The sequence below is a fragment of the Cygnus olor genome, chromosome 9 (assembly GCF_009769625.2).
Source record: "Cygnus olor isolate bCygOlo1 chromosome 9, bCygOlo1.pri.v2, whole genome shotgun sequence".
NCBI classification, from domain to species: domain Eukaryota; kingdom Metazoa; phylum Chordata; class Aves; order Anseriformes; family Anatidae; genus Cygnus; species Cygnus olor.
The window spans coordinates 2150241-2174237 of record NC_049177.1 but is presented as its reverse complement, the minus strand read 5'-3'; the positions used below and the strand labels follow the sequence as shown (position 1 = coordinate 2174237).

The 23997-nt window shown below is 36.7% G+C and overlaps 1 protein-coding gene across 3 annotated transcripts; it reads left to right on the top strand.

Moving 5' to 3' along the window:
• Positions 1-327: 327 nt before the first annotated feature.
• TRPC1 (transient receptor potential cation channel subfamily C member 1) lies at positions 328-22917 on the top strand. 3 transcript variants are annotated; one of them, XM_040566799.1, is made up of 13 exons: positions 328-560; positions 2185-2339; positions 3648-3749; positions 4605-4807; positions 8302-8433; positions 9162-9357; positions 9730-10066; positions 12741-12880; positions 14973-15116; positions 18880-19058; positions 19210-19411; positions 19967-20161; positions 21033-22917. In XM_040566799.1, exons 1-13 carry the CDS (start codon positions 425-427, stop codon positions 21258-21260), a joined length of 2349 nt encoding a protein of 782 aa, XP_040422733.1. In that variant the 5' UTR covers positions 328-424; the 3' UTR covers positions 21261-22917. The 3 variants fall into 3 exon arrangements, with proteins under 3 accessions (XP_040422733.1, XP_040422735.1, XP_040422736.1); XM_040566802.1 differs by having other exon boundaries at positions 443-560; positions 2151-2339; XM_040566801.1 differs by lacking the exon at positions 3648-3749 and having other exon boundaries at positions 341-560.
• Positions 22918-23997: the final 1080 nt, after the last annotated feature.

Sequence of the window (23997 nt, the reverse complement as noted above, 5' to 3'; positions counted from 1 at the left end):
GGCTTTATGTTCGCGTCGCCTCGCTTCGCGCGCGACGACGCGCTCCCGTCAGGGAGCCCCGCCAAGTCCTCCGGGAGGACCCTGCGCGGGGCTCACCCGGCCCCCGGCCGCCGTGGGGAGGACAGGTCGGGCTGCGGAGCCGCGGGGGGCAGCAGGAGGCGCCGGCGGCCGCCGTATCCGGCCGTGCTCCTCCCCGCCCGCAGCCCCTCAGAGCGCCCAAGCTGCCTTTGGAGCCTGCGCAGTGCGGCGGGGAGCGGCCGCCGTGCCCAGCCCTGCCCTGCCCTGCCCTACCCTGCCCTCCCCGCCTGGCAGCGCCGCCCGCGGCCGCCCGGCTCCCCCCGGCAGCGCCCCGCAGCGCCGGGGGTCCCGCAGCGCGGCGCCAGCGCCCCGGCCGCGCTCTGATGGGCCTGGCGGGGCCGGCGCCATGGCCGCCCTGTACCAGAGCGCGGACCCGTCCGCCTCGGCCTCGCCGAACAAGCTGCTGGCGCTGAAGGACGTGCGGCAGGTGAAGGAGGAGACCACCCTGGACGAGAAGCTCTTCCTCCTGGCCTGCGACAAAGGTACGGGCCGCGCCCTCGGGGAGCGGAGGCCGAGGCCTGTTGTTCCGAAGGCCCCAGCGAATCTCCGCGCTGCCGTCGCGGCCCCGGCGGTGCGGGGGGAAGCCCCGGGGGGGTGCCGGCCTCCCCTCAGCGCCCGGCCCCGCAGGCGGCCCAGCCCCGCGGCCTCTCGCCGCGCCGCGTACTTGGGGCGCTGGGCCGGTTCCGTGTTTGTGAGGGAGTTCTTGTCACCCCAGAGGAGTTGCTAAAGCCTTTGCTGTCTTCACCGTTAAGGTTGATTTAGGATGGGCAGCTTATCTACATATCCCCAAGACGCACAAGACAAGGTTACTATGAATCGCACCCACAGAGATGGATGTGAAGAGATTTTCCTTTCTAAAACACCAGGCTTAGTTATTTTTAGCGTACTTTTTTTTTTTTTTTTTTTTTTTTTTTTTTTTACCTCGGGTAGAAATACAGTCTTAAACTAATCTTGATGTTTTAAAAACACTGGGCTCAAAGACAAGCTTTTGATCGTGTGGTGAATGGTTATGTGTGCTTCGGGACGTAAGCCCAGTTCTCGAAGGAGATGTTTCTGTGCAGACCTGCCTGCTGGCCCTGTGTCTAGGTAATTTACAGCTGGGGGAGCTGGTGCAGAGATGGCAGCCGGTGGGCTTTAGAACCTGGTTCTGGCCCTCCCTGGGGCTGGATGCCTTGCCTGTAGACAGCCCGCAGCCCTGCTGGTGGCGTAGTCTGTCCTGAAGAGCACAGCAAGCCACAGCCTTCTCTCAAAGCATAAACAGAGATTCAGGGAGCCAAAAGGATGCACAACAAAAGCAACATTTAACTGTAGTTTGTGGGGCAGTTGTTTTGCAGCCTGTACTCCTACAGGCTGTATCTGAAGTTTCTGTAAGTATTGTGCAGTACGGTCTGTCTTTGTCATGGCATTCTACGCTGCAGAATAATTCGTTACTCAAGACAAAAATGATTTAAAACTTCTGTGTTTGGCAGGAAGAAGCAATTAATACTGAATAGGGTAGGATCTGTACTAGTATGTCTGCACTTAAGTCAAATAGGAAAGTGCAGCTTGTGTGCATGTTACAGTTAGTTTTACTTGCTCATCAAACCCGCTACCTTGAATTTTATGACATTGTACCACACTTGCTTTGATAATGTATGCATTAAAAATGGAATGAAATGGAGAAGACTAATGAGGCTTCTTTGAAGGAAGATGCAGATGTGTTTGTAGCACTGTAGAGAGGGCTCCTCTGACGCTATGGCTCCTCTGCACTGAGAAACCTTCTCTGATGTAGTTGACATTTCCAGTCTTACAGGGCATGTCTGGGATGTTGCCCCAGTTTTGAGAAGTGTCCCTGCTTGTGTGTGTGTAAGACTGGAACTAAGGGGATGGATTAAAGTACGTCTTGGTGCTGTCCTGAAAGATCTGCCAATATGTCTTTAGATTCCTATCTGATGGGAGAATTCTTATCTATCTGGGCTTCTTAATTGCCTGATGTATCAATGTCTGTTGTCAGATGTTGTGGAATGTTGTCTTGTTTGATGGTAGCTGGTACTTACAATGTTCACATGCTTTTATTGCTTTATAATAAACAGAACACTAAGATATGCTCATACGTTGGTGGTGCAGGTGACTACTACATGGTTAAGAAACTCTTAGAGGAAAACAGCTCAGGTGAAATGAACATAAACTGTGTGGATGTGCTTGGAAGAAATGCTGTTACCATAACCATTGAAAATGAAAATTTGGATATTCTACAGCTTCTTCTGGATTATGGCTGCCAGGTATGCAACACGTAGATTATTGCAATTTTTAAGTGTAGTCGATAATCTGTTTATTCTATTTTATATAACTCTTTTTTTGTTGACACATCAGAATTTCTAAGAAAATGCTATCTGTTTTTATAGGCACTTCAGTCCTTTTTTTCTAGTTAGCAATTGTGAAAATTGTTTTCTTCTCACTTATTTACTCTTCTAGAATTTTATTGACATGGCAAATATATACTAACATTTTCAATGATACTAAGAATTCTAAATTTTATTCTAAATGCTATTCCTGTTTTAGATATAATGTATATGTTATATTCAAACAAAATAAATAGTGTGCAGTCAGTGCATAACATTAAAATGTTTAGAATGTCAAGACTTCTTTGGCTCTGGAGTATAATAATTTTTAAAGTGGGAGCACAGTTAGATGAATGCAGATTCTCTTAGAGGATTTCAATTTAAGGCAGGCATTCATTTCTTTAGTGCTTTCCTGTAAAACCTGGTCTGTGCTGGATGGCAGAGGCAGTTTCGTACTAACGGTGCTTGCTTGGCTATGCTATACTGCTATAAGCATGCTCTGCTACTGCTGGGAGAGTTTTAGCTATGATAGTTTTAAGCACCTAAGACAGGGAAAGATATTTCTCTTTGTTAGGTTGTTTAATATTGGACAGGGAAAAAAAACAAGCAGCTTTCTTCTCCCTGGATCTGTTTTAGTGGCAGTAATAAAAGGTGTGTCTTTCTCTTTTATTTTTAAACGAAACATTTGAATTTTCCAAAGTGAATTAAAAAGAACGCTGTCAGCTGTAGGGGAAAATGAAAACCTATGTAGCTTAACTTCAGAGATGTTTCAGAAGTAGTTACGAGTCCAGGAAAAAATAACCTTGTATTCATAGCTTTACCACAGAACTAGGAAGGCAGGCCTGAAGTGTCTGATATATGAGTTGTGTTACACAGACACTTGATTTTAACGTTTTTAGTGGACACTTCCACAGCCTTCTTAGTAACCTGTCCCTTAGAACCTGATTTTCTTGAGTCTCCTATATCACTGTTGATGTAAAGTAATTTTTGCACCTGGTTCTTTTGCTGTTCATGCAATTAAACAAATTGTCAGTAGTACTACGCTGACTCCTGGAATGACAGCATAAATTTGTATCCTGATCCATGGTGATAGTGCAGAATATTTTATAGTACTTACTTTTAAGAAAATAAAATTAATAAATTTTAATTTAATACATTTTAAATTATTATTTAGTTTGGCTTTAAATTGACTCTTCATTCTGTTTAAGGTGCTGCTGTTTTTACATACAGCTTGTTTTCTTTCCTTAGTCATCAGATGCACTTTTGGTGGCTATTGACTCAGAAGTGGTGGGAGCTGTTGACATTCTACTTAATCACCGGCCAAAAAGATCTTCCAGACCAACCATTGTAGTTGAGTGTTGTTATTCCTTGGATTTTGGTTGGGGAGTAGGGGGCTGTACATTCTGGGTAACTGTAGTATTTAAAGCAGTGTCCTTAAATGAAATTCTGCATGTCATAAAATCTTAGAATCTAGACATCAGAGATTATTTTTATGGAGTCTTTGGTATTAAAGTGTAGAATATGTTGTTTTGCTTTACCGCCTGTAAGAATCCAGTGGTTTTATGCATGGCAAACGCTAACAAATGCCTCAGGAGAAAAAAGTAGAGTGGTTATAAAATCTTTTGTTGTCAAGAGTTTGCAAGTTAATTAGCAGTCTTGACCAGTATATTCATATATTGAGCTTCCTAGAGTTTTCAGGCAAATCTGTAAACATCAAATCTTCACCTTGAAATTAATCATATGAAACTTAGAAACTTACCCTGGTGATGCTCAAGTATGAAACAAGGAGAGGCAGATGAAAGGAGGGAAGGCATAATGCATCGAATAACACTGTGTGTTACAGTCAGGATATTTTTCCTGCACTTAGATAGTAAATATGTTTTTTTTTTCATCAAAATAGAGCAAAATACACTTCTTAATATCATATACATGTATATTGGAGAAGGTAGGCACTGAATGTTAGGTTTTCTTTCTTAATAACCCAGAAACATCCTGTGTCTATTGTTCTTTTTCCAGTATTTATAGGAGAAGTGTTTGAGTGTTGTTACAATTTTTCCCTCATTTTCATGTTATGAAACTTTAAAAAAATATTTTGAAGGAGGAATTCATTGGGAGCACTGTTGAACAGTCAAAAATAACTTGCGTGTAAACACTGTAATACAGCTGTGTGTAATAAATTTAGATACTTCCTACATTTTATTCTAGAAACTAATGGAACGCATTCAGAACCCAGAGTACTCAACGACCATGGATGTGGCACCTGTCATTTTAGCTGCTCATCGTAATAACTATGAAATTCTCACCATGCTGTTAAAGCAAGATATATCACTACCCAAACCTCACGCTGTAGGCTGTGAATGCACGCTCTGTACTGCAAAAAACAAAAAAGATAGTCTGCGACATTCCAGGTAAGACTTATCAATTATAGACAATAATGAAGAAGGTATTGTCTTAATTTCCTTGTATTGCCTGGGTCTGATTCAGTGTGTTTCCTTTTTCTCTTAAAGTGAGCTTTACAAGTGGTTCCCTTCATTGTATTGTAGTGTCTGTTGTCATAGATGGTAGTTTTCAGGGTGGATTGTGCTTGAATTGGCTGGTATAAGGTGGTGGCTTGCTTTCATTTTTGTCTTACATTCTTACTCATTGTACATACTAAGCTAAGAACCTTTTTTTTTTTTTAACTAGTTGTTTCATACACGTTCTAGCTGTCAGTGGCTTGGGAGCTTAGGAACTGTGCAAATAAAATTTTTCTTAAGTTAGTTAACAGCGCCTTTTTTTTTTTTTTTTTTTTGTGAGCCAGAACGAGGAGGTGTATAATGCTTTATCCTGGTTCTATAAGTTTATATGTAGCATGGATAGATGAATGTAAGCTAAAGACAATCTTCTCCAGTATTCTTGAAAGTAGGAAGTTTGCTAGTAAAGGTGCAAATGGGGAAAGGGATTTACCAATCTTAACCATATATTTTATCTGGTTAACTTGATAATATATTTGAAGGCTGAATGCAATTTTATTTATAAGAGTTTGGGGGAGAAAAAAATGACCAACCTCAAAGGTTATGAGTGAACTGCACTCAAAATATACCATTAATTATTACATAATGACTTTGGTACATGTCTCAGTGACTAAAAAAAAGAAGGGAAATGAAAGGATGATTATGACTGCTATGCAGATACTACAAGCCACGTTCTGGTACCTGTGATAGCAACATCCAGCTGATACCATCCTTAACTTCGATATGAGAAAAGCTGTCAAGTGTATCCCGAGCAAATAAACTTCGAGATGTTTGAGATATCCATCCTAGTTTCAAATACAAGTTAACAGATTTTTATTTCAGTCTTTGGGAGTTGCAAGTTCCGAGAGGGTAAAACAGATGCTTTTCCTGAATTTTCTGTAATCCACATAGCATTATGAACCCCTCTACAAATGACCTAGCAGTAAGTGTGGTAGCAAATCGAGAGGGATATTCCATAAAACACACAATAAGAAATTTAATGACTCTTTGCTCTTATGCTATTCAAACTTGAGTCAAGCAGAAGAATTATTTTTCTGGTCTCTTTGCTATTTTATTGATTTTTATTTTTTTATGTTTACAAGTTGCTTATGGTTGCTATTTAGCTGTATCCAGCAATCTGGAAAGAACCTGTTCTCGCTTAAGGAATTCCGGTCCTCTAAGAACTTTGGAACATCCTTTTCCTGTTTTCCTGTCTGGATAATGCTGATTTTTCAGCTGACAAGAAACATGAAAGAATGGAAAGGGGAATAATATTTCAAGAAACTGAATGTGGAGAATATTAGTGAGAATAGTAGAAAATGCAAGGCTATGTATTTGTCTGTACCACACGTTCTTTATTCTGTAATTATTTCTTTGTGCCAGCCTTAGGAGAGGAAGAAAAAGTCTGCTTAATTTTTTCCTTAATATGGTTTGTGTTTTTCTTAAGCAACAAGTTTGGAAAGGCCAGTCAAAATGTATGTCGTCATACTTGGATGCTAATTATCTTGTCCTTGTTAAGGAGTTTGAAAAACTTACTGGGATATACCTAGTTGCTGAGTCAAAGCAGCCGAGTCTCCCAGCCCCTGAGAACTCCGGCTTTTCGTATGGCATCTGTGTTAGCTACAGTCTTAAAGGGGACATAGACCTTTGATAGGGAGATTTTCTACAAATGGAGAAGAGTATGCACTGTGCTTTGTCTACTTGGTGAGTGCTGAAACTTGATTTACTTTCAGTTTTAAGCAAATGATAATTTAACCCTACTGAAACAGAAAAGTAATGTCATGTCTTGGACTCTTTTGGTGTGGCATTATTTAGGAAGATGGCTGTGGGCGGTGGTTGACTCAGAGTTTTGAACAGCTTTAATTAGAATTGCAGACTGAATGGTGTCTTTTCAGTTACTAATCTTACTGGACCACCTTCGCAGCCAGAGGGAAATGGTGGTAAGAGATTTGGAGGATGAGGATTATGAAAAAGGTGTGACATAAACTGGAGCATTGAGTGGGAGAGAAACTCCTGGAATTGTTCATGGACTGGAGATGGCAATGGCTTCTTAGGGGCTGGGCATCCAGCTGGTTCTAGAGACTCTTGGCCTGGGCTCCTGAGCACAGCTGAGGACTGAAATTAGTGGTCCGAGGGTCAGCACAGCCTCCCTCTTGGTCATTTGCAATATCCTTAATGAGGAGTCTGCGTCAGAACTGCGTGTGAGCCTTGTGCACCTTAAGAGACAAATGTGGGCCATTCCTCTAGTGGACTTTTCTTATTTTCAGAGTTCTAGACGCTTGAAGTTCTACCCCAAAAAGAGACTTTTATGTTTGTTTCATGCCAAACTAGTTTTCTAAATTTTGGCTCTAACGGGTATTACCGATTTTAAATACTGCTCTCGTACCAGACTCAGGTATGTTGTGTGGTGTCGTCTAAGACTTTTAATATATTGCAGTTTAAAATGTGTTTTTATGAATGTACACTGAAAGTTGCTGGTAGCCAAAGTCCTGCAGAGGATTTTACGAAAAGGCTGGGTGCTTACTTTGGGCGTTTGAGTTAGATGATATATCTCTGAGCACAGTATTATCAGGAGACATAACACTAATGCTTCAAAAATAATACCGTTGTGCAAAATAGAACTGGTAACCCATCTGAGTAAGTTTGTCTAAAATGTCCTGCTTCTGGAGTGGGGATAGGGTGTTCCCTAACTCACCTCCGTCATGGTCCACAGTTTTGACCACATGATTATTATAAAGGAATGAGGAACCCCAAACATTTCTGCATTCATGCAAATCTGGTTTGCTTTCCATAGAATTTAGAAAGCTGCTGGCACAAATCTGTTTCAAGTGAGGAATATTTTGAATCAAGGATGCAAGTTTCCTTCTCTCGTGGATATGAAGAAAGTGTACAGACTTTTTGTTTTGGCCTTACTTCATGGTCTACCTGGGATAATTTTATCTATCTGAAGCAGCTGAGATATTAAGGCTCTTTTGCTATCTCTCCCCCACTGTTTTTAATTTAGTTTGTTCAAATAGGGAAGTGAAGCATCAGAGGTAGTCTTCTCTCTTATTTCCCCTTGAAGAACCTTAAGAACTACTATGTAACACTTAAAATATCAATATTTTACCAATAGTATTACCTTAATTGACGGCTTTCTGCTGATGGTACTGGAAATAGCTGAAGTAGTGAGAAAAAGAAGAGGAAACTGGTTTGGCAGCTAATTTTTGATACTTAGAATGGTGAAGGTTCAAAGTATTTGAAGGACGGTGTTTTTCACGACATGCTACATCTAATTAAGGTTTCTGTCTTTAGGAAGGCCCATTGTTTTGTCTTGAAGCTGTTTTATGCAAACTCTTGAAATAGGTTCTGATCTGAACCTGTTAATCAAATGAAGCATCTTCATTTTGCTTGCTGTTCTTTTGTCACAGGTTTCGTCTTGACATTTACCGGTGTTTGGCCAGTCCTGCTTTAATAATGTTAACGGAGGAGGATCCAATTCTGCGAGCTTTTGAACTTAGTGCAGACTTGAAAGAATTAAGTCTTGTTGAGGTTGAATTCAGGTAGGAATTGGAAAACACCAACTTTAATACTTCTGTGAAATAATTTATGTAGAAATGTGTGTGTTAGAAAACGCTTATTTGTATTTTTATTTTCTAATTGGAATGTTTAATCTGATAATTAGGTATAATTATAAAGTTATATAAATTAAAATTTCTGTAAGGGGTAAAATCCTACCTTCCTACACAGCATATGAATTATACTTGATTATCTTGCTTAACAGTTATACTGTTACATTTTTGTGATACAGCTTGGCACTGAAATGTACTGTGTGCCAGATGAGACAAGTAAATCACGTGATTTATTTTCTCGTGTTCATTATATTAATGGTCAGTGAATAGACCTCCATTTTCAGATGACATGAATGAAGCAAATCCCAAAATAGCTTATCTTCCAAGTGGGAAGTCCAAATTATGAGTTAAAGGTGTCATATTTTGTGACTGCTACATTTTCTCATCTCCTGCAAATAATTCCAAGCCTTAACTGTTTATATGGAATTTAGGACAGAAATAAGAATTCTTTAAGTCTGTTTCACAACTTTTTTCTCCCTAGTGGAGTTGCAAACTACACTGAATTGTTATGTTATGTAGAAACCTACTCAGAGTTGTCTTGAGAATGCTTGACTTTTTCATTTGCACAATATACAATCCCAACCAAAATGGATAGTTAATAAGCTAATGGAAACTCTTGTTTTCAGTGTAGTAGTATCTACCGTTTCTGTGTCTTTCAGAAATGATTATGAGGAGCTAGCTCAACAGTGCAAAACCTTTGCTAAAGATTTGCTCGCACAAGCACGGAATTCACGGGAGCTGGAAGTTATTCTGAATCATACATCTAGTGATGAACATGTAGACAAGCGAGGATTGTTGGAAGAGAGGATGAACTTAAGTCGCTTAAAACTGGCAATCAAGTATAATCAAAAAGAGGTTTGTCTTTGCTGTAATTTGATGGGCTTTCCATATCAGACTTTTTAGTGATTCATTTAATTTGCTGATTAGAAATCAAAACGTGGTCTTAACCTGGAAACGATTGAAATTCTGGATGCATAATTCAGGCTTGGTTGCTGGCTTTAGAAAGAAACTGAAATAGTGAATGCTTATAATCATAATTGGTCCATAGCTCTTTTATTGTCCTTTGAGAGAATTATTTCAACTTAATATTTTTCCTATTTCCTGTACATTGGTGGTTTTTTATAGCTTGAAAATTAGTTTTAATAATGTAAATTAGTAATCAGTATTAAGCAACCTGATATCCTGAGATTGATTCTCATTGTTTTCTTTTTTTTTTTTTTTTTCCAGTTTGTTGCTCAGTCTAACTGCCAGCAGTTTCTTAACACTGTGTGGTTTGGACAGATGGCAGGCTATCGACGCAAGCATACGTGCAAAAAAATTTTGACTGTTTTGATGGTTGGCATTTTCTGGCCAGTTCTGTCCCTGTGTTACTTATTAGCCCCTAAATCTCGAGTAGGTCGAATAATTCACACTCCTTTTATGAAGTTTATTATTCATGGAGCTTCATATTTCACATTTCTTTTATTACTTAATTTGTACTCCCTCGTCTATAATGAGAATAAGAAGAATACAATGGGGCCAGCCCTTGAGAGAATAGACTATCTTCTGATAATATGGCTAATTGGTAGGTATGATGTGAGTTGTATGACAATTGCTGGTATTGACTAAACAATAACTATTTGTACTACCTCTCAAAAATCATCACGTTACTCATTCCTGCAAAGAGCAAGCTTCTGTTGAGCGTAGTGTTACAGGGGGGAAAAATGTGTTTTGAGGAGAGAATGTGATATGTTACCACAATTTCTAGTTATCACAGAAAGCGAAGTGTCAGATACAGAATGCTGTAGGATCTAACAGGGGAGGAAGGTGAATTTTTTACCCGTTCAGAAGAATGGGTAGCATTTGGAGTGATGCAAGTGAGATTCAGTTGTGCAGTAACGAATGTAAAAGCTGTTTAACTTCCTAGATTTGGAATGTTTTTAAGTTCTGATCTATAACAATAACAATGATGATAATAGCACAGAGGAAAGCAAGTGTGTGTTCCTCAACTAATTTTCTTTGGTGCTAAGTTGAGGAATTAATTTAGTTCCGACATTACCTTAAGTTTTTCAAGATTTTTTTTTCATGAACAGGTAGTATTGTTTAGTATGTAGATGGTTTAATCACTGTGAGTCAAACATTTTGTGCTTCTTATCAGTAAACGATATAGCAAGTTTTTAATTTATTCCAGGGATCTTTTCCAGTATTGTAACTTTACAATTCTGTTTGTTATTATCACCAGTTATCATAACTGTACCTGAAATGATGCGTGTTAATTCTGGTTTATGCAGTAGAGGGAGCAGAGGTATAATTTTTATGTATTAGGATCCTCCTGAACTTTTGTTTTGGTTGAAAAATCATTAAATCTTTTAACATGTTTTTTGGCTTGTTTTTTTGTTTGTTTTGTTTTTAAATTAAAATTTGATAAATAAAATCCTGGAAACTTACACTTTAATATGATGTAAGTAGATATATATCATTTGGTTGACTGGAATTTTAAAAAGCAGTGATAGAGTTGAGAACACGATTTTTTTCTAAACTATTTTTCTAAATAGTTGTGGGTTGTTTTCTTTGTTAATGATGATTACTGTAATTGTATAGCTATATTAAAACTGTTGAGTAGTTCATGCAGATTTTTGAAATCCCCAGTACCCCCACACAAACATGTGGGTCTTTAAAAGAAACTAGAAGGCTTCAAGTATAGAGCACAAGCAAGCATTACAGACTCCTCTGTTTCGAGAATCAGTGTGATTTAGACATTCTGTTGATCCATCAAATCTAATGTAGATGGAAGGTGCGTCATTAGGTGGTCTTGGAAATCTTCATGAAAGACTATAGAGGCCTTGTTTTCTTTATGTAATATTTTAATGTGGACTTCAGGTAGGATTAAAATACTTCTAAATAATCAATGTCAAAATGATCGCAGCAGAATTTCTAATGCTTAGAGGTAGCAGCAAGTTTTGCGTTTTACTAGATTAACATTCAAAAGCACAAATACAGTAAGTTTCCTTTCCAAATAGTTGAACCCAAATCATAAAAGTTTATTCCCCGGCAAAATAAAGCAACAGAACTCAAATTACTGTCTACATAAATATAAGATCTACTTTTCTGACTCCTTTTACCGATTCTTTAACAAATTTAGTGTGAGATACATGCTGAACCAGGAAGAAGGGAGATTTACGCAAGTCTTTCAACTAACTGTGCACAGCAGAGTTTTTGTATAATACCTTTCAACATTGATGTAAATGTGACTGAACAAATACTCATACATAAGTCTTTTTTTGTTTTTTTGTTTTTTTTAATTTACTTGATCTTGCTGGGCCAAAGCTTTAGAGTCTAAGTTGCAAAGTCATAAAAGCTGAACTAATTCTAACAGTTTTTAACTACTAGTAATATATATGCTGCTTTTCTTCTTGGCCTAAGTATAGAGGCATGCATCTGAAGTACTCACAAAACCATAAATAAATGATTATTCATAAAAATCAAAGGTGCCATTATATTTCACCTAACAGTCCTCTAAAGTTTTATGAAAACATCATCCTGTAACAGACCTTCAGTTAGTAAAATTCTCAGCAATCATATCTTTCTGTACAGCCAGACATGGTTAGCAGTGGTAAAATTCAGTTTGCTATCAAGATCCTGAACATTTGTATGTCTGTCACCCTAACTTAAACTTTTCATTTTTTGCAATCTCAAGCTGTGGTTTATTTTCTCTGCTTGTTATATAATATCAGTAAGGGCAGGAAATGTTTCTACTGACAGTTTGGATCTTCTTTGTAACAGTTACTGAGCTGATTGTTCTTAAAGAACATTTTATAATACATACACACAAAACCATGTGATGCTTTAGGTAGTAATGTAATGGAATATAATGCTTTATGTAGTAATGTAATGGAATATAATGCTTTTGGAAACAGCTGAATACTTTTCCTGTAGAAAAAAAAAAAAGTATTCTGGACTTCTGCCTTTACTGAAATTGACCCTTTACTGCAGGCTTTTTCTCATGTTCATTTCCTCTCATGCCATTTTTATCAGAGAACATATTTCCTAGTTTGGAAAGTAGGCTTAAAAATACTAAATATTTTGTTGTCTTTTGAGTAGTGCTTGTAAACTTAATGTGATTTTTTGATTTCTTTCTATTTGCTAACATTTCATTTACCATCAAAGCCAGTCAAAAGTGCTTTACTTGTAATAGAAAAACCATTCAGTGAAATAGTTTGACTTCTAAGCCTTTTTTTATCCCTCTCTTCCCCCTGCAGGAATGGTGTGGTCAGATGTTAAAAGACTCTGGTATGACGGTTTAGAAGACTTTTTAGAAGAGTCCCGTAATCAGCTTAGTTTTGTCATGAATTCCCTGTATTTGGCAACTTTTGCTCTGAAAGTAGTTGCCCATAACAAGGTGAGCACCCATCTTCATAGATCTGAAGATCTTGTGGGCAAATATAGAAGCTTGCTTCTTTCAACAGAAAATTGAGCTCACATTTGAGATAGAGACAATACTAAAAAGGATTAAAAGTTGATTTTGATACTTATATGTTTGACTCTGATAGGAATTGTATGCATTTGATGAGCTAACAATGGTTTGTTTCTGTAAGATCTCTGGTCTTGGGTCTGGCTGCATTTCCAACTTGAAAGAGAAGTTGATTAGGGAGTTAGAAAATGTCAGACATGTAGACGAGTTGAAAAGGGAGTTAGAAAATGCATCAAGACAGCTCCAAGTAGTCAGGGACCCCAAACAGGGTTAGAGTCCCCTTCCTTTGAACTGACTAGTCCTGCAAATGTCTCGATTCTCATTTGGGGAAATCTCCCCATGTAGCTCCTCCAGTATGGCGTTTGAGTTAGCGTGATTCCTTAGGTCAGTACTGTGCAGAAAAGCTAGTGGTAACCTCTGTATTTAGATTGCCCAGCATTTTTTTCTTACAGAAAGGTTTGACTGGTTGGTTTTGGTGACATATGCTCAAACATTATAGGTGGTTGGTTTTGTTATTTTTGTGGTTGTTTGATTGTTTGTTTTGTTTTTTTTGTAGTAGGGACAAAAGCCCCAAGGCTGTAGAAGAGCCTGTCTTTTCTCTGTGAAAAACCATCTGGTTTGATTGTTTGATTGAAGATGCAAATTTTGAATATGATCATTTCCATTCTGCTGCATGTGTTGTTAGCTGCACAGCATATGGCAAGCTGCCAGACCAATTGAATATGAATATTTTAGCAAAATCCAAGCCAGTGCAGTAGCACCATTATTTTGTATTGCAAACTGTGAGTTGACAGGTGTTCTGGCAGTTGGGAAGAAGTGGACTAGTTTATTTCCCTTGCAACCTGATTTTGGGCTCATTTCCTCTGTCCTTATATAAGTGATTCAGGGGCTGGTAATCATTTGGAAAAGAAAGCTTTGTTTCTTTGTTCCTTTTTTTAAAAAAAAAAAAAAAAAAAGAATGCCGTGTTGGGCTGTCTTCTGAACCATTTGCTTTGGAATCGACGCATGTATGTAGGAGTAAAGCAGTTCCTTTGCTGAAATTAGAGCCCTTTGTTGCTAATTTAAGTTGTAACCTTTTTGAAGATGCAGGACTTCTGTCTGATGTAAGAAGCACATGATGACTTTTTTGCAAAATTTATTGTGTATAAATTATTTAGCAAACCAAATAAAAATGCCTGTTTCACATCTTAGCACCATATTATAGACACTGATGCTGTAAGAAATGAAGAGGCTGTGGAGCAGAAGGATTTATACACATGCAATTGCAATGCATAAAAATATCTTTATCTTTGTTTCTTGTCTTTGTGCAGCATACTTTCAGGCAAGTCATTTAAAGCAGCCTTCTGTTCCTTAGCTTTAAGTGTCCATTTTAAGACAGTAGAAGCTGATAATATAAATGCAGAATGTTTCCGGTCAAGCTAAAAGTTAGGGATCTGTGGGTATTCCATAATTAGTTGAGTAGTACCTAGTGGATATACTTCACAGGTGTATTTATACCAACAGTTTATTTATGTCTTCCATTTTCTGTAGTCTTTCATAAAATCCCTTCAGGGAACCCCATGTCCTAAGTCTTTCTAAATCTTTCTAAAACTAGTTAAGACATAAGATAGTGTGATTTTTTTTTTTTTTTCCCAGGAGGATTTTAATATTGTTTTTTAACTGGGGACTACTGCGCTAGTCACCACACATGTTTATAATAGCACACAAGTCCCTGTTTCCACCAACCATGCAAAACAGAGTGGAAAGGGAAGCAGAACAGAGGAATAAGTATTTGCTTAGCATTACACAAGTGAGAAGCTGAATTTAAATTCCCTGTCTTCTAGCTCCCTCTGGGATGGCTTTTTAAATGCCTTTGTCTAAAAAGAATGAGATATCTGAAAGTGGTGCTCCATCTGTGAATCATATATGTTCATTTCTTTTATGCTGTTACCTGTTTTGGAGGTGAAAACAGAGTGGTGCATGGGTGCATTTCTGTATTTATAATGTAAATGACATGAGTTTTGTTCTTTTTACATTGCAGTTTCATGATTATGCTGAAAGAAAGGATTGGGATGCATTCCATCCTACATTAGTGGCAGAAGGTCTTTTTGCTTTTGCTAATGTTCTAAGTTACCTACGTCTGTTCTTCATGTACACAACCAGCTCTATTCTGGGACCGCTCCAGGTGAATATCATTACTGCTTGAGAAAATATTGTGTGATCTTAATCTTTTCTATTTTTTTTAATTTCCCCTTTAAAATATACTGGTTTTGGGTGGGAAAAGGTAAGAGAAGGGAAGACAGTGAAGTTCACTTTATAATTATTTTTTAATAATAATTGTACATATACTGTCTTTTTGTTCTCATTTTTTGTTAGCTTAACATATTGCGTAAGTGTTTGAAGTTTGAAAACTGCAAGGTTAGGCTTTTCCTGTAAAGTTCTATGCAAATGGTAGCCCTAACATCTTATCAGTAAAAGAAAGATAAATGAGATGTGTAGCACTAAGGAATAATCAAAAGCCTTTCTGTTTTTTGATGATCTCACTGAAGTTGAGTGTAAATGAGCACATTACTTTGGTTTAAAAAAACAACAAAAAACCAAGACTATTGAAATAATTATCATCTACTTCTAGCTAGCTAAAAGAAAGAAAAACAGGTTTCTTACTTCTTTCTTTGAATTTGCTTGAGCTTTCCCATGCATAATAATCACCTTTTACATACATAATACATTTAATTCAGTGATCTGGAGGGGTTGGGAGCACTCACAGTCACCTGTGATGGTCGAACACTACAGACCACAGCAGTTTGTAAGTTAAATGAGGGGTGTTTTTTTCTTTGCTTGAAGTTTGGTTTTAACACTTTTTTTGTGGAAAGCATTTGCTTTTCTTGTCCTGACTTGAGAACAGACATAGAATTTTCAACTGAGTTTATGCTATGCAGTATTTTTGTTGTTGTTGTTATTTGTTTCTTCTTTTAAGCACAGATACAATCATGTTAGTAGGTTCTTGGTTCTATTCATTGTGATTAAAATACAGATAAAATGAATGGACTCGAGGGACGAATTTGGCACTTCACAGAATGTCTAGCATGTTGCGGGTAGGAAAGAGGACCTGGGCCATTACTAAGTCACCACACTTAGGATTCAGTTACCTTATTTGCTCCTTTTTAGATTAAAAGGAGGAATGCAACTTTCCTCAAAAAAATTCTGAGAACAGAAGTCAATTCTTTGTCCACTGATACATATCATCTATGGCAACGTTTTTTTTCTGGTCTGCTGTTTTTCTGTTTAGCTTGAGTCCTCAGTGCTGACTGCTTTTGATATTTTGCCAGGCTAAAGCCCTCACAAATTGAAGCACCTGTATTGCTAAAGACCTAACTTACTGAAAAAAAACTTTGTGTAGATATACTTCCAGTTTCTTTGGCCAAATCAAGATTCCTGGGAGATTTCTGATAACAAATCAGATCACTTCTTTCTTCTATTGATGTGGTTTTGTTTTTCTGATAGTGAATGGATTTAGTTAATAAAGCTGATTGTCAACATCATTGTTGTGTTTGTAACTGTTGAGTGAAAAGTTGCTTGGAATAAATAGTCATTTAGTGATTATACTGATGGAATTTGTCCGAAATCAACACTTTATCTTCTCTCCTAATGAACAGAACTAATTTTAAGAGCTTATGGCAAGTGAGGATGATCTGAAGGGATTCTGCAAGAAACATTATCATTACTATAAAGCCAGGATAAATGTTTGAGAGTAGCATTTTTTTAAAACTCTTGCTTTGCATCAAGAGCTGCACCAGTGGAGGCTCTATAGTAAATAATTTTGGCTCACATCACTAGGTCTTGTATCAAGGCTTCAGGATCTGGCTGAAAACCTCCACTTAAAGGTTCAATTCCTTTGTTTTTAATGATTTGGAGTACTTAATCTTGCTATGCAAATAATTATCTTTTAGAATATTTTACTTAAATAATCATTTGAAAAGAAAAAATAATTGCTTCTTCAATTGCTGTTCATAAAATCATCATTAAATGGGCTTTAAAAAGAATGTTCATAGTTCGTGTAACCAATTTAATAATGCTGAAAGACGTTTTCTTTTTATTTTCCTCGTCCTTTTCTCTAGCTATGTCGCTGTTAATTATTTTTATATTTTTTATTTATATTTTTGAATGGAAATGTACTTGCATACTTTTAAAAAAAAATTAAGTCGATCTTGCAGTAAGCATTAGGCTGTTGTACAAATTGATTGAACATTGAAGTCTCTCCACATTTTCAAGAGGTTCACTGTTTAATGTGCACATTTATTTATGTACTAGATCTTTCACAGGTTTTTTATTAGGAGCCTATGTTATGAAATTTTCCAAGTAAATAAAAACAGTCAACAGTCACTCCATTCAGTGGCACACTGAAGGTTATGTTATTCCTGTTGGCCAGGACAGCTTGTGCAACAACTCTTACAGTATTTTCTGAAAGTAGGTCACAAAGTTCAAACGGTGGTAATCAAATACTGCATGGTAACCCCACGGTGGGGGGGAAAGGCAGCTACTGTGTTCTCTTAGCTGCTAGAGTTATTTTTAAGCATTCAGTTACTTTACTTACTGACTAATAAAACTTGAGCTAATACAAATTTATAACTTTGCTCTGTGGTGGTTTTCTGTTGTTTGGTTTTTGTTTAAATTTTGGGTAGCTTGCACTTCTTGTATGTTCTCGCTTCAGCTTTCAGCTGCTTTGCCTCTTTTGTATTGGACCGTGAGTCAATTAAAAGTATTTTTTTCTGTTTATTGAAAGCATAAATATGATAAAATAGTATGATGGGGATTGATTCATCCTCTGACCAAATAATTACTTATATATTATAATTACTGCATAGCTGTGTCTTGTTGCATGTAATCTTTAAGTCTCTGTGGCAAACTGCAGAGAATCGTAGAGAATGTGCTGTGCTACAGGGGTACTCGGTGAGTCTTCTGTGGCACGGGAGGGAGCAGGAGCTGGCAATTCAGTTCTCAGTAAACTTGTACTTAAAAAACCCGACCACTGATACTGTTCTGGACTGTGATTTGATACAGATTGTGATTCGTATTGTATTAGGATATGCAGGATTTTAGTAGTTTATATATAGGAATAGATTTATCCAACCCCATTTTGTTTATTTGCATTCTTTATAATAGTGAATCGGTCCCTGAAGAAGCTTGTAGGAAGAATAATTTAAATGCTCTCAACAGTTTATTCTGTCTGTATAAAAAAAGTTGTTTTTTTTTTTTTTTTTTTAAAGTCAAGGTCTTTCTTAGGAAAGGTCTTTTCATAGGAAAAATTCCAAAGTTAACTTTTTTTGCGAACTTCTTTATAGGATATTTTGAAATGGAAGCTAATGGTTTGAATTTAGTGTCCAATCTTGTGTACTTCACAGCAATTGTTTTTTATGTGCTTATATACCTACACATTGTGTGTATTTAAAATCTTACACAAAGCATACAGTGAAGTAATTCTGTGTTCTGCAGATGGTCTTTGGTATATTATTTTTGAGTAGTGGTCAATTACAATTCCAAATGGTTTGATGGAAACAAAAGTTCAGTTCTTCATTGTTTTCTTAACTTCAGTGACTTCCTTGTGGCTTTTTATTTTACTTTATGTTACGATAGTTGTGTTCAAATCCATCTCATTTATTGCTTTTATCTTTTGATTTATGAGCACTTGATTATCAGCATTATGAATACAGCATAAGATGTATGTATTATTGAAAGGTAAGAACATATCACATAAATTTTCTTGTGAATGAAATTGTCACTGAAAAATGGCACAAAGATAACTCCCAGTTTTGTGATCTCTAACTCAAAAATATAAGATGCTAGAATATAAATAGATTTTTTTTTTTTTATTTATTTATTAGAGTGTGAAAGAAAGAACTCAAATAATTACACATTTTACTAAAACAGGGAATAAATCTATTCTACAGATTTCAATGGGACAGATGCTGCAAGATTTTGGAAAATTTCTGGGCATGTTTCTTCTTGTCCTGTTCTCATTCACGATTGGATTGACACAGCTTTATGATAAAGGATTTACTGTAAATGAAGAAGAACGGGACTGTGCAGGGATTTTCTGTGAGAAACAGAGCAATGACACATTCCATTCGTGAGTTGACATGTCTGAAATATATCTGTATTCTGGGCCTTAATTCCTACTAATTAAACAAAACTGGAATTTTTCACTGAACTTGAATTTTACATCAACTGAACTCACATGATTTTTGCCTTACCCAACCATTTTTTGTTTATTTTTGCAGGTTTATTGGCACCTGTTTTGCTCTGTTCTGGTATATCTTCTCGCTGGCACATGTAGCGATCTTTGTCACGCGCTTTAGCTATGGTGAAGAATTACAGTCGTTTGTGGGGGCTGTTATTGTTGGTACCTACAACGTGGTGGTTGTGATAGTATTAACTAAACTCCTTGTGGCAATGCTTCATAAAAGTTTTCAGCTGATAGCAGTAAGTGGTTTCTGATTAATTATCAATAATTGCTAGCCACAACTTGGATTTTATACAAATCTCTCGCTACAGTGTGCAGACTAATCTGCAAACTTCCATGAATGAGCTGTAAACTCACAAGTGACATCTTTCCTTCAAAAATGAAGTTTTTATTTGCTTTGATCCAAATAAAGTAGAGAATCTGCATGTTCACATAGAATAATCAAAGCTTTGGCGCTCTCGGAATTGAAGACTTTCAATTGCTCAGATTCAGATTCATTGCTGTTCAAGTCAAGATTCTATTCTTCTTTAGGTGTGGTACTTCTAATTTTGGTCATTTAATGTGGAGTTTAATAGCTGAATTTTCTACTTAATCCAGAGTATATGGTGAATTTAATAGATATATTTCATATTTTGATTATTTATTATTAATGTAGCAGGGTATATATTAAAATGCTATATAATAAAAATTAAATAGTGGTCAGTTATTAATATAATTGATAATAAAACTTATTTAATAGATTTTAATATTATTTTTTTTGCTTCTGATCTCTGTTAATGTTTCTGATGCTTTAGAATCATGAAGATAAGGAATGGAAATTTGCTCGTGCCAAGCTTTGGCTTAGCTACTTCGATGACAAATGCACACTACCTCCACCTTTCAATGTTATTCCATCTCCCAAGACTATCTGTTATCTCTTCAACAGTCTCAGTAAATGGATCTGTTCTCACACATCAAGTGGCAAAGTGAAACGTCAGAATAGCCTTAAGGTAAGAAATGATCGGGAGAATTGTAGGCTCTGAAGCTGGAAAGATGCTGCTTATTAAAATAAATCAGCAGATTGCTGTATGAAGCTGCCCGTCACATGGTGAGTGCTACTGAGATCATAAGGAATTACAGGATAATGTGCGTTGCATCCAAAATATAAACAAATACATTTTAGCTGTTTCTACTTAAGTAAGATTCTGTTAACTTACAGTTTGGGGATTTTCAACCCCCATCCTTTTTCCAACCCCCACAATTGCCCCAGCAGTAGTCTAGAAATGTGCTTTGATTGAAAACTTAGAATAAGCACAAGGAAGTATGTGCTAGTCTCAGAAATGGTGAGGTATGCTTGCAGGACGGTGAGGTATGCTTGCAAAATGGTGAGTATGCTTGCAGGAAAGTAATTTGCTTGTAACTTACTAAAGAAGTGTCAAAATAAATAATTAGATAGGAACACCATATCTTCTCATTTTGGGGGGAGGGAGGGGATTCTTTTTCTTAAATAAATATTTTTACTGTACCCTGTAATTTTGTATCTTCTTGCTGTTAAAAAAAATAGAAAATAAATAAATAAATAAACTAAATTCAAAGACTTGACAGAATGTCAACAGAGAAGCACTAGGGATTATGGAACTCACAGTTGCTCATAGGACAATTACCAAGCCAGGTAGGTTAAAAATTTTGTTTTGCTGGAACAGCAGTTTATCATTTAATTTAAATTTTGCTAAGAGTTTACATGCATTGTACATTTGTGCACATCAGGGTGTGTATATAGAAACACTTCCTTATTTTGTTCTATTCTTTCTCTGTTTGTATATAGGCTTTAGGGCTCAAAAATTACTTTTGCTTAAGTAAATGTGTAATATTTGTTTAAAGGAATGGAGAAATCTGAAGCAGAAGAGAGATGAGAATTATCAAAAGGTGATGTGCTGCTTAGTCCACCGTTACTTGACATCCATGAGACAGAAGATGCAAAGCACAGATCAGGCAACTGTGGAAAACCTAAATGAACTGCGGCAAGACTTATCAAAATTCCGAAATGAGATGAGAGACCTACTTGGCTTTCGAACTTCTAAATATGCGATGTTTTATCCAAGAAATTAAGGCCTAACAAATGAGAAGTGTCCATCTTCAGATACCTTTAGGTGAAAGTGTTGATCTAATTCTGTTGCAAGACTAAATATAAAAGGAGATTATTGCACAACAATACCTTTGAAAATGTTTGCATGAGTTTCAGCTAGATGAGGAAGTGGTGGAAATAAATGCAAAAATAGTTATAGTAATTTTCTTACGCTCTTAATCGTAGTGTGTATATACAATGTATATAGGATTTTTTTTAAATGTTCCTCAGACCGTGGCTGTCAGGTGTAAGAGCTTCATAATTAGCACAATATGTTTATTTCTTCTATTTTTGCTGTTCCTTTTTGATACTTGTTTTTTCAAGTTGTGCGAGAAGGCTTTTTAAAACAAAAATCCAGACTATGTTTATTTTTAATAGAAAAGTTGGATTATAGAATAATAGAAAATTTCCAATACAGTTGGAAATAATGTTTGACTGTAGGTTACAGTGCATGTGAAGACTGTGTGGCTCTGAAAGAGGCAGTTCTAGTGCCAAGTTTTGTAAACTATTCTGACTGTGTACTGACATTTCTAGAACACAGAAAATGAAATCAAGACTCTTCCCTTTCATGGGAACGTTGAAATTTTGGGCTCAAAACAGACCAAATGTTTCTAGGACATTTATGGTTTTACGTAAGACAATCAATTCCTGCTTGGATTTTTCAGCAGTGCCTCATAAGTATGTTTTACTATGTATATTAAAATCAGCAACAGGATTTTAAAAATAACCAATGAAACTTTAATGTCTACATAGGGTTTTAAAGTCTGATTATTTGAGTTATTAAATACAGTGATTTAATAAAAATGAGGTAGAGTGTGAGTGCTATTGTTTGCAATGCTGAACAGTTCCTCTCTGAAACACTACACTTCTTTCTGTGAGAACATGCATTGTATGGGATAGATGTAGCATGGAAGGGTCTGCCTTAGAGAGATTTTACCCTATTTTAAACTTGTTTTTCCTTCTTTTAACCGCAGTTGTTGCGAAGTTGAAACTTACTTTGTGTGTCTGTCAGGAGTATTCTCTTTTGTGAACATGTGCTTTGACTTAGCTTACAATGGACTGTAAGGGCTTTGTGGATTTTCTGTGCTAGAGGGTCCTATATGATTTCTATGCTTATTAAAATTCAAGTTGACAAATTGTAATTGAGAAATGTGAGAAGCCTGTATTTTTGATTCTGAAATAAGTATATTTATGACAGTTAAAGGATTGATTGAGAATTTTACTGTTATGATGGTGCTCTTCTAAATGGTCTTACGTCCAGAAGGCGCAGGTAGCCATAATGGTCTTTGACTACAGTTGATTTTCGGAGGCTGATAGAGGGTGAAGGCTTACATAAATGTTTACTTTTCTTGAAGGAATTCTTATAAAACTTTTTCTCATAAAGGTATTATATTTTCTGTACTATGAAATTATCCGTATCTGAACTAGGGTTTAATATTATGCTTCAAGTCTTACGGTATAGAGGCATTCTGAACGGTCTCTTTTCATGTGAATGAGAAGCTAATCTCTTGTCTTCAAAGCAGAGAGGATCACTGAATTTTGTGGATCTCATGTTTGAATAATACACCAACATAAAAACTGCTGTATGTTATGTATATCTGAGAGAGAAAGCCAACAAATAAAAGCTCTTTGAAAAATGTATTAATATTGGTCATATTTGAAACATGCTATTTTAGGTAACGTGTTGAAAGTAATTGCTTTGTCATGTTAAGATAGGAATTCTAAGGAATATAGCTGCTATTAATGTTATTTTTTTTTTTCCTTTTAGAACTGTCCTTCTAACTTTTAAGTTCATTTACCTGGTTTCCTGCTGTGACATGAAGCAACATCTGAGGTAGTTCTGAACAAGCTAGATTGGATCCTAGATGCAGTGTTAGCTGCTTGGCACTCAGTTCATGACGATTAGTTCTTCTTAGAAGCTGGGTATGTTTATCGATACACTGCGTTGTGCTAATGCAGCTATTTCTAACCACTTCTGTAATGTGAAGCAGTCACTCAAACCTCACAGAATTCAAGGCACCTCTTTGAGGTTTGGATTGAACCTGTGGGTTCCAGATTTTTTACTTGCCCCTGAAACGCGTACATATAGATAGATATCTTAAGTTGTTGTTTTTTGTTGTTTTTTTTTCTTGCAGTACATTAGGTGTATGTACACTTTTCATCTGTGCCTTGTTTGAAAGCTGTTGCAGGTTTCCTAACTTCTTGGATACTAATCAGTATGGATTGGTTCATACAATATAGCCCATTTTCTACTATTCTTCAGATTTTCCTAGTTCAAGTGTATCAAACATTTTTTTCTAATTTGGCAGTTTAATAGTGGCCATTCCAGAATGTCAGGGATCTGAGATGCCCCACAGAACACTCATAGAACAGTTCTGGACATGCACAGAGACAGAATTTTATGTCTGTGATACTTAAGTGCCAAAGGTTAAGCAGCAGCAAAATGAGGCAAAAAAAAAATGCCCCAAACAGTATTCTAGGTCTTGATTTAATCAATTTTAGTTCCTTAAGATATTTAACTGTAAATACTTGCTATGATTTCATCAAACTGTTCATTTGTTCTTGGGGACAAATATGTCAGATGGTTAGCCATGGATGGACGAAATTTCTTTCTGAGTCTACTGAAAAATGTTAATTTCTCTTTTGTGTTAATGTCAATTTAATCAAGGTAACGGTAGCTCTACGACAAATTTGATCTTTCTTTGATATCTTGTACATGAA

Excerpts from the sequence above, each read along its gene's own strand:
- TRPC1 (XM_040566799.1), top strand. The coding sequence starts at position 425 with ATGGCCGCCCTGTACCAGAGCGCGGACCCGTCCGCCTCGGCCTCGCCG. Across the intron at positions 2,340-3,647 it reads TTCTGGATTATGGCTGCCAG|TCATCAGATGCACTTTTGGT; the intron begins GTATGCAACACG and ends TTCTTTCCTTAG. Across the intron at positions 15,117-18,879 it reads CTATTCTGGGACCGCTCCAG|ATTTCAATGGGACAGATGCT; the intron begins GTGAATATCATT and ends TCTATTCTACAG.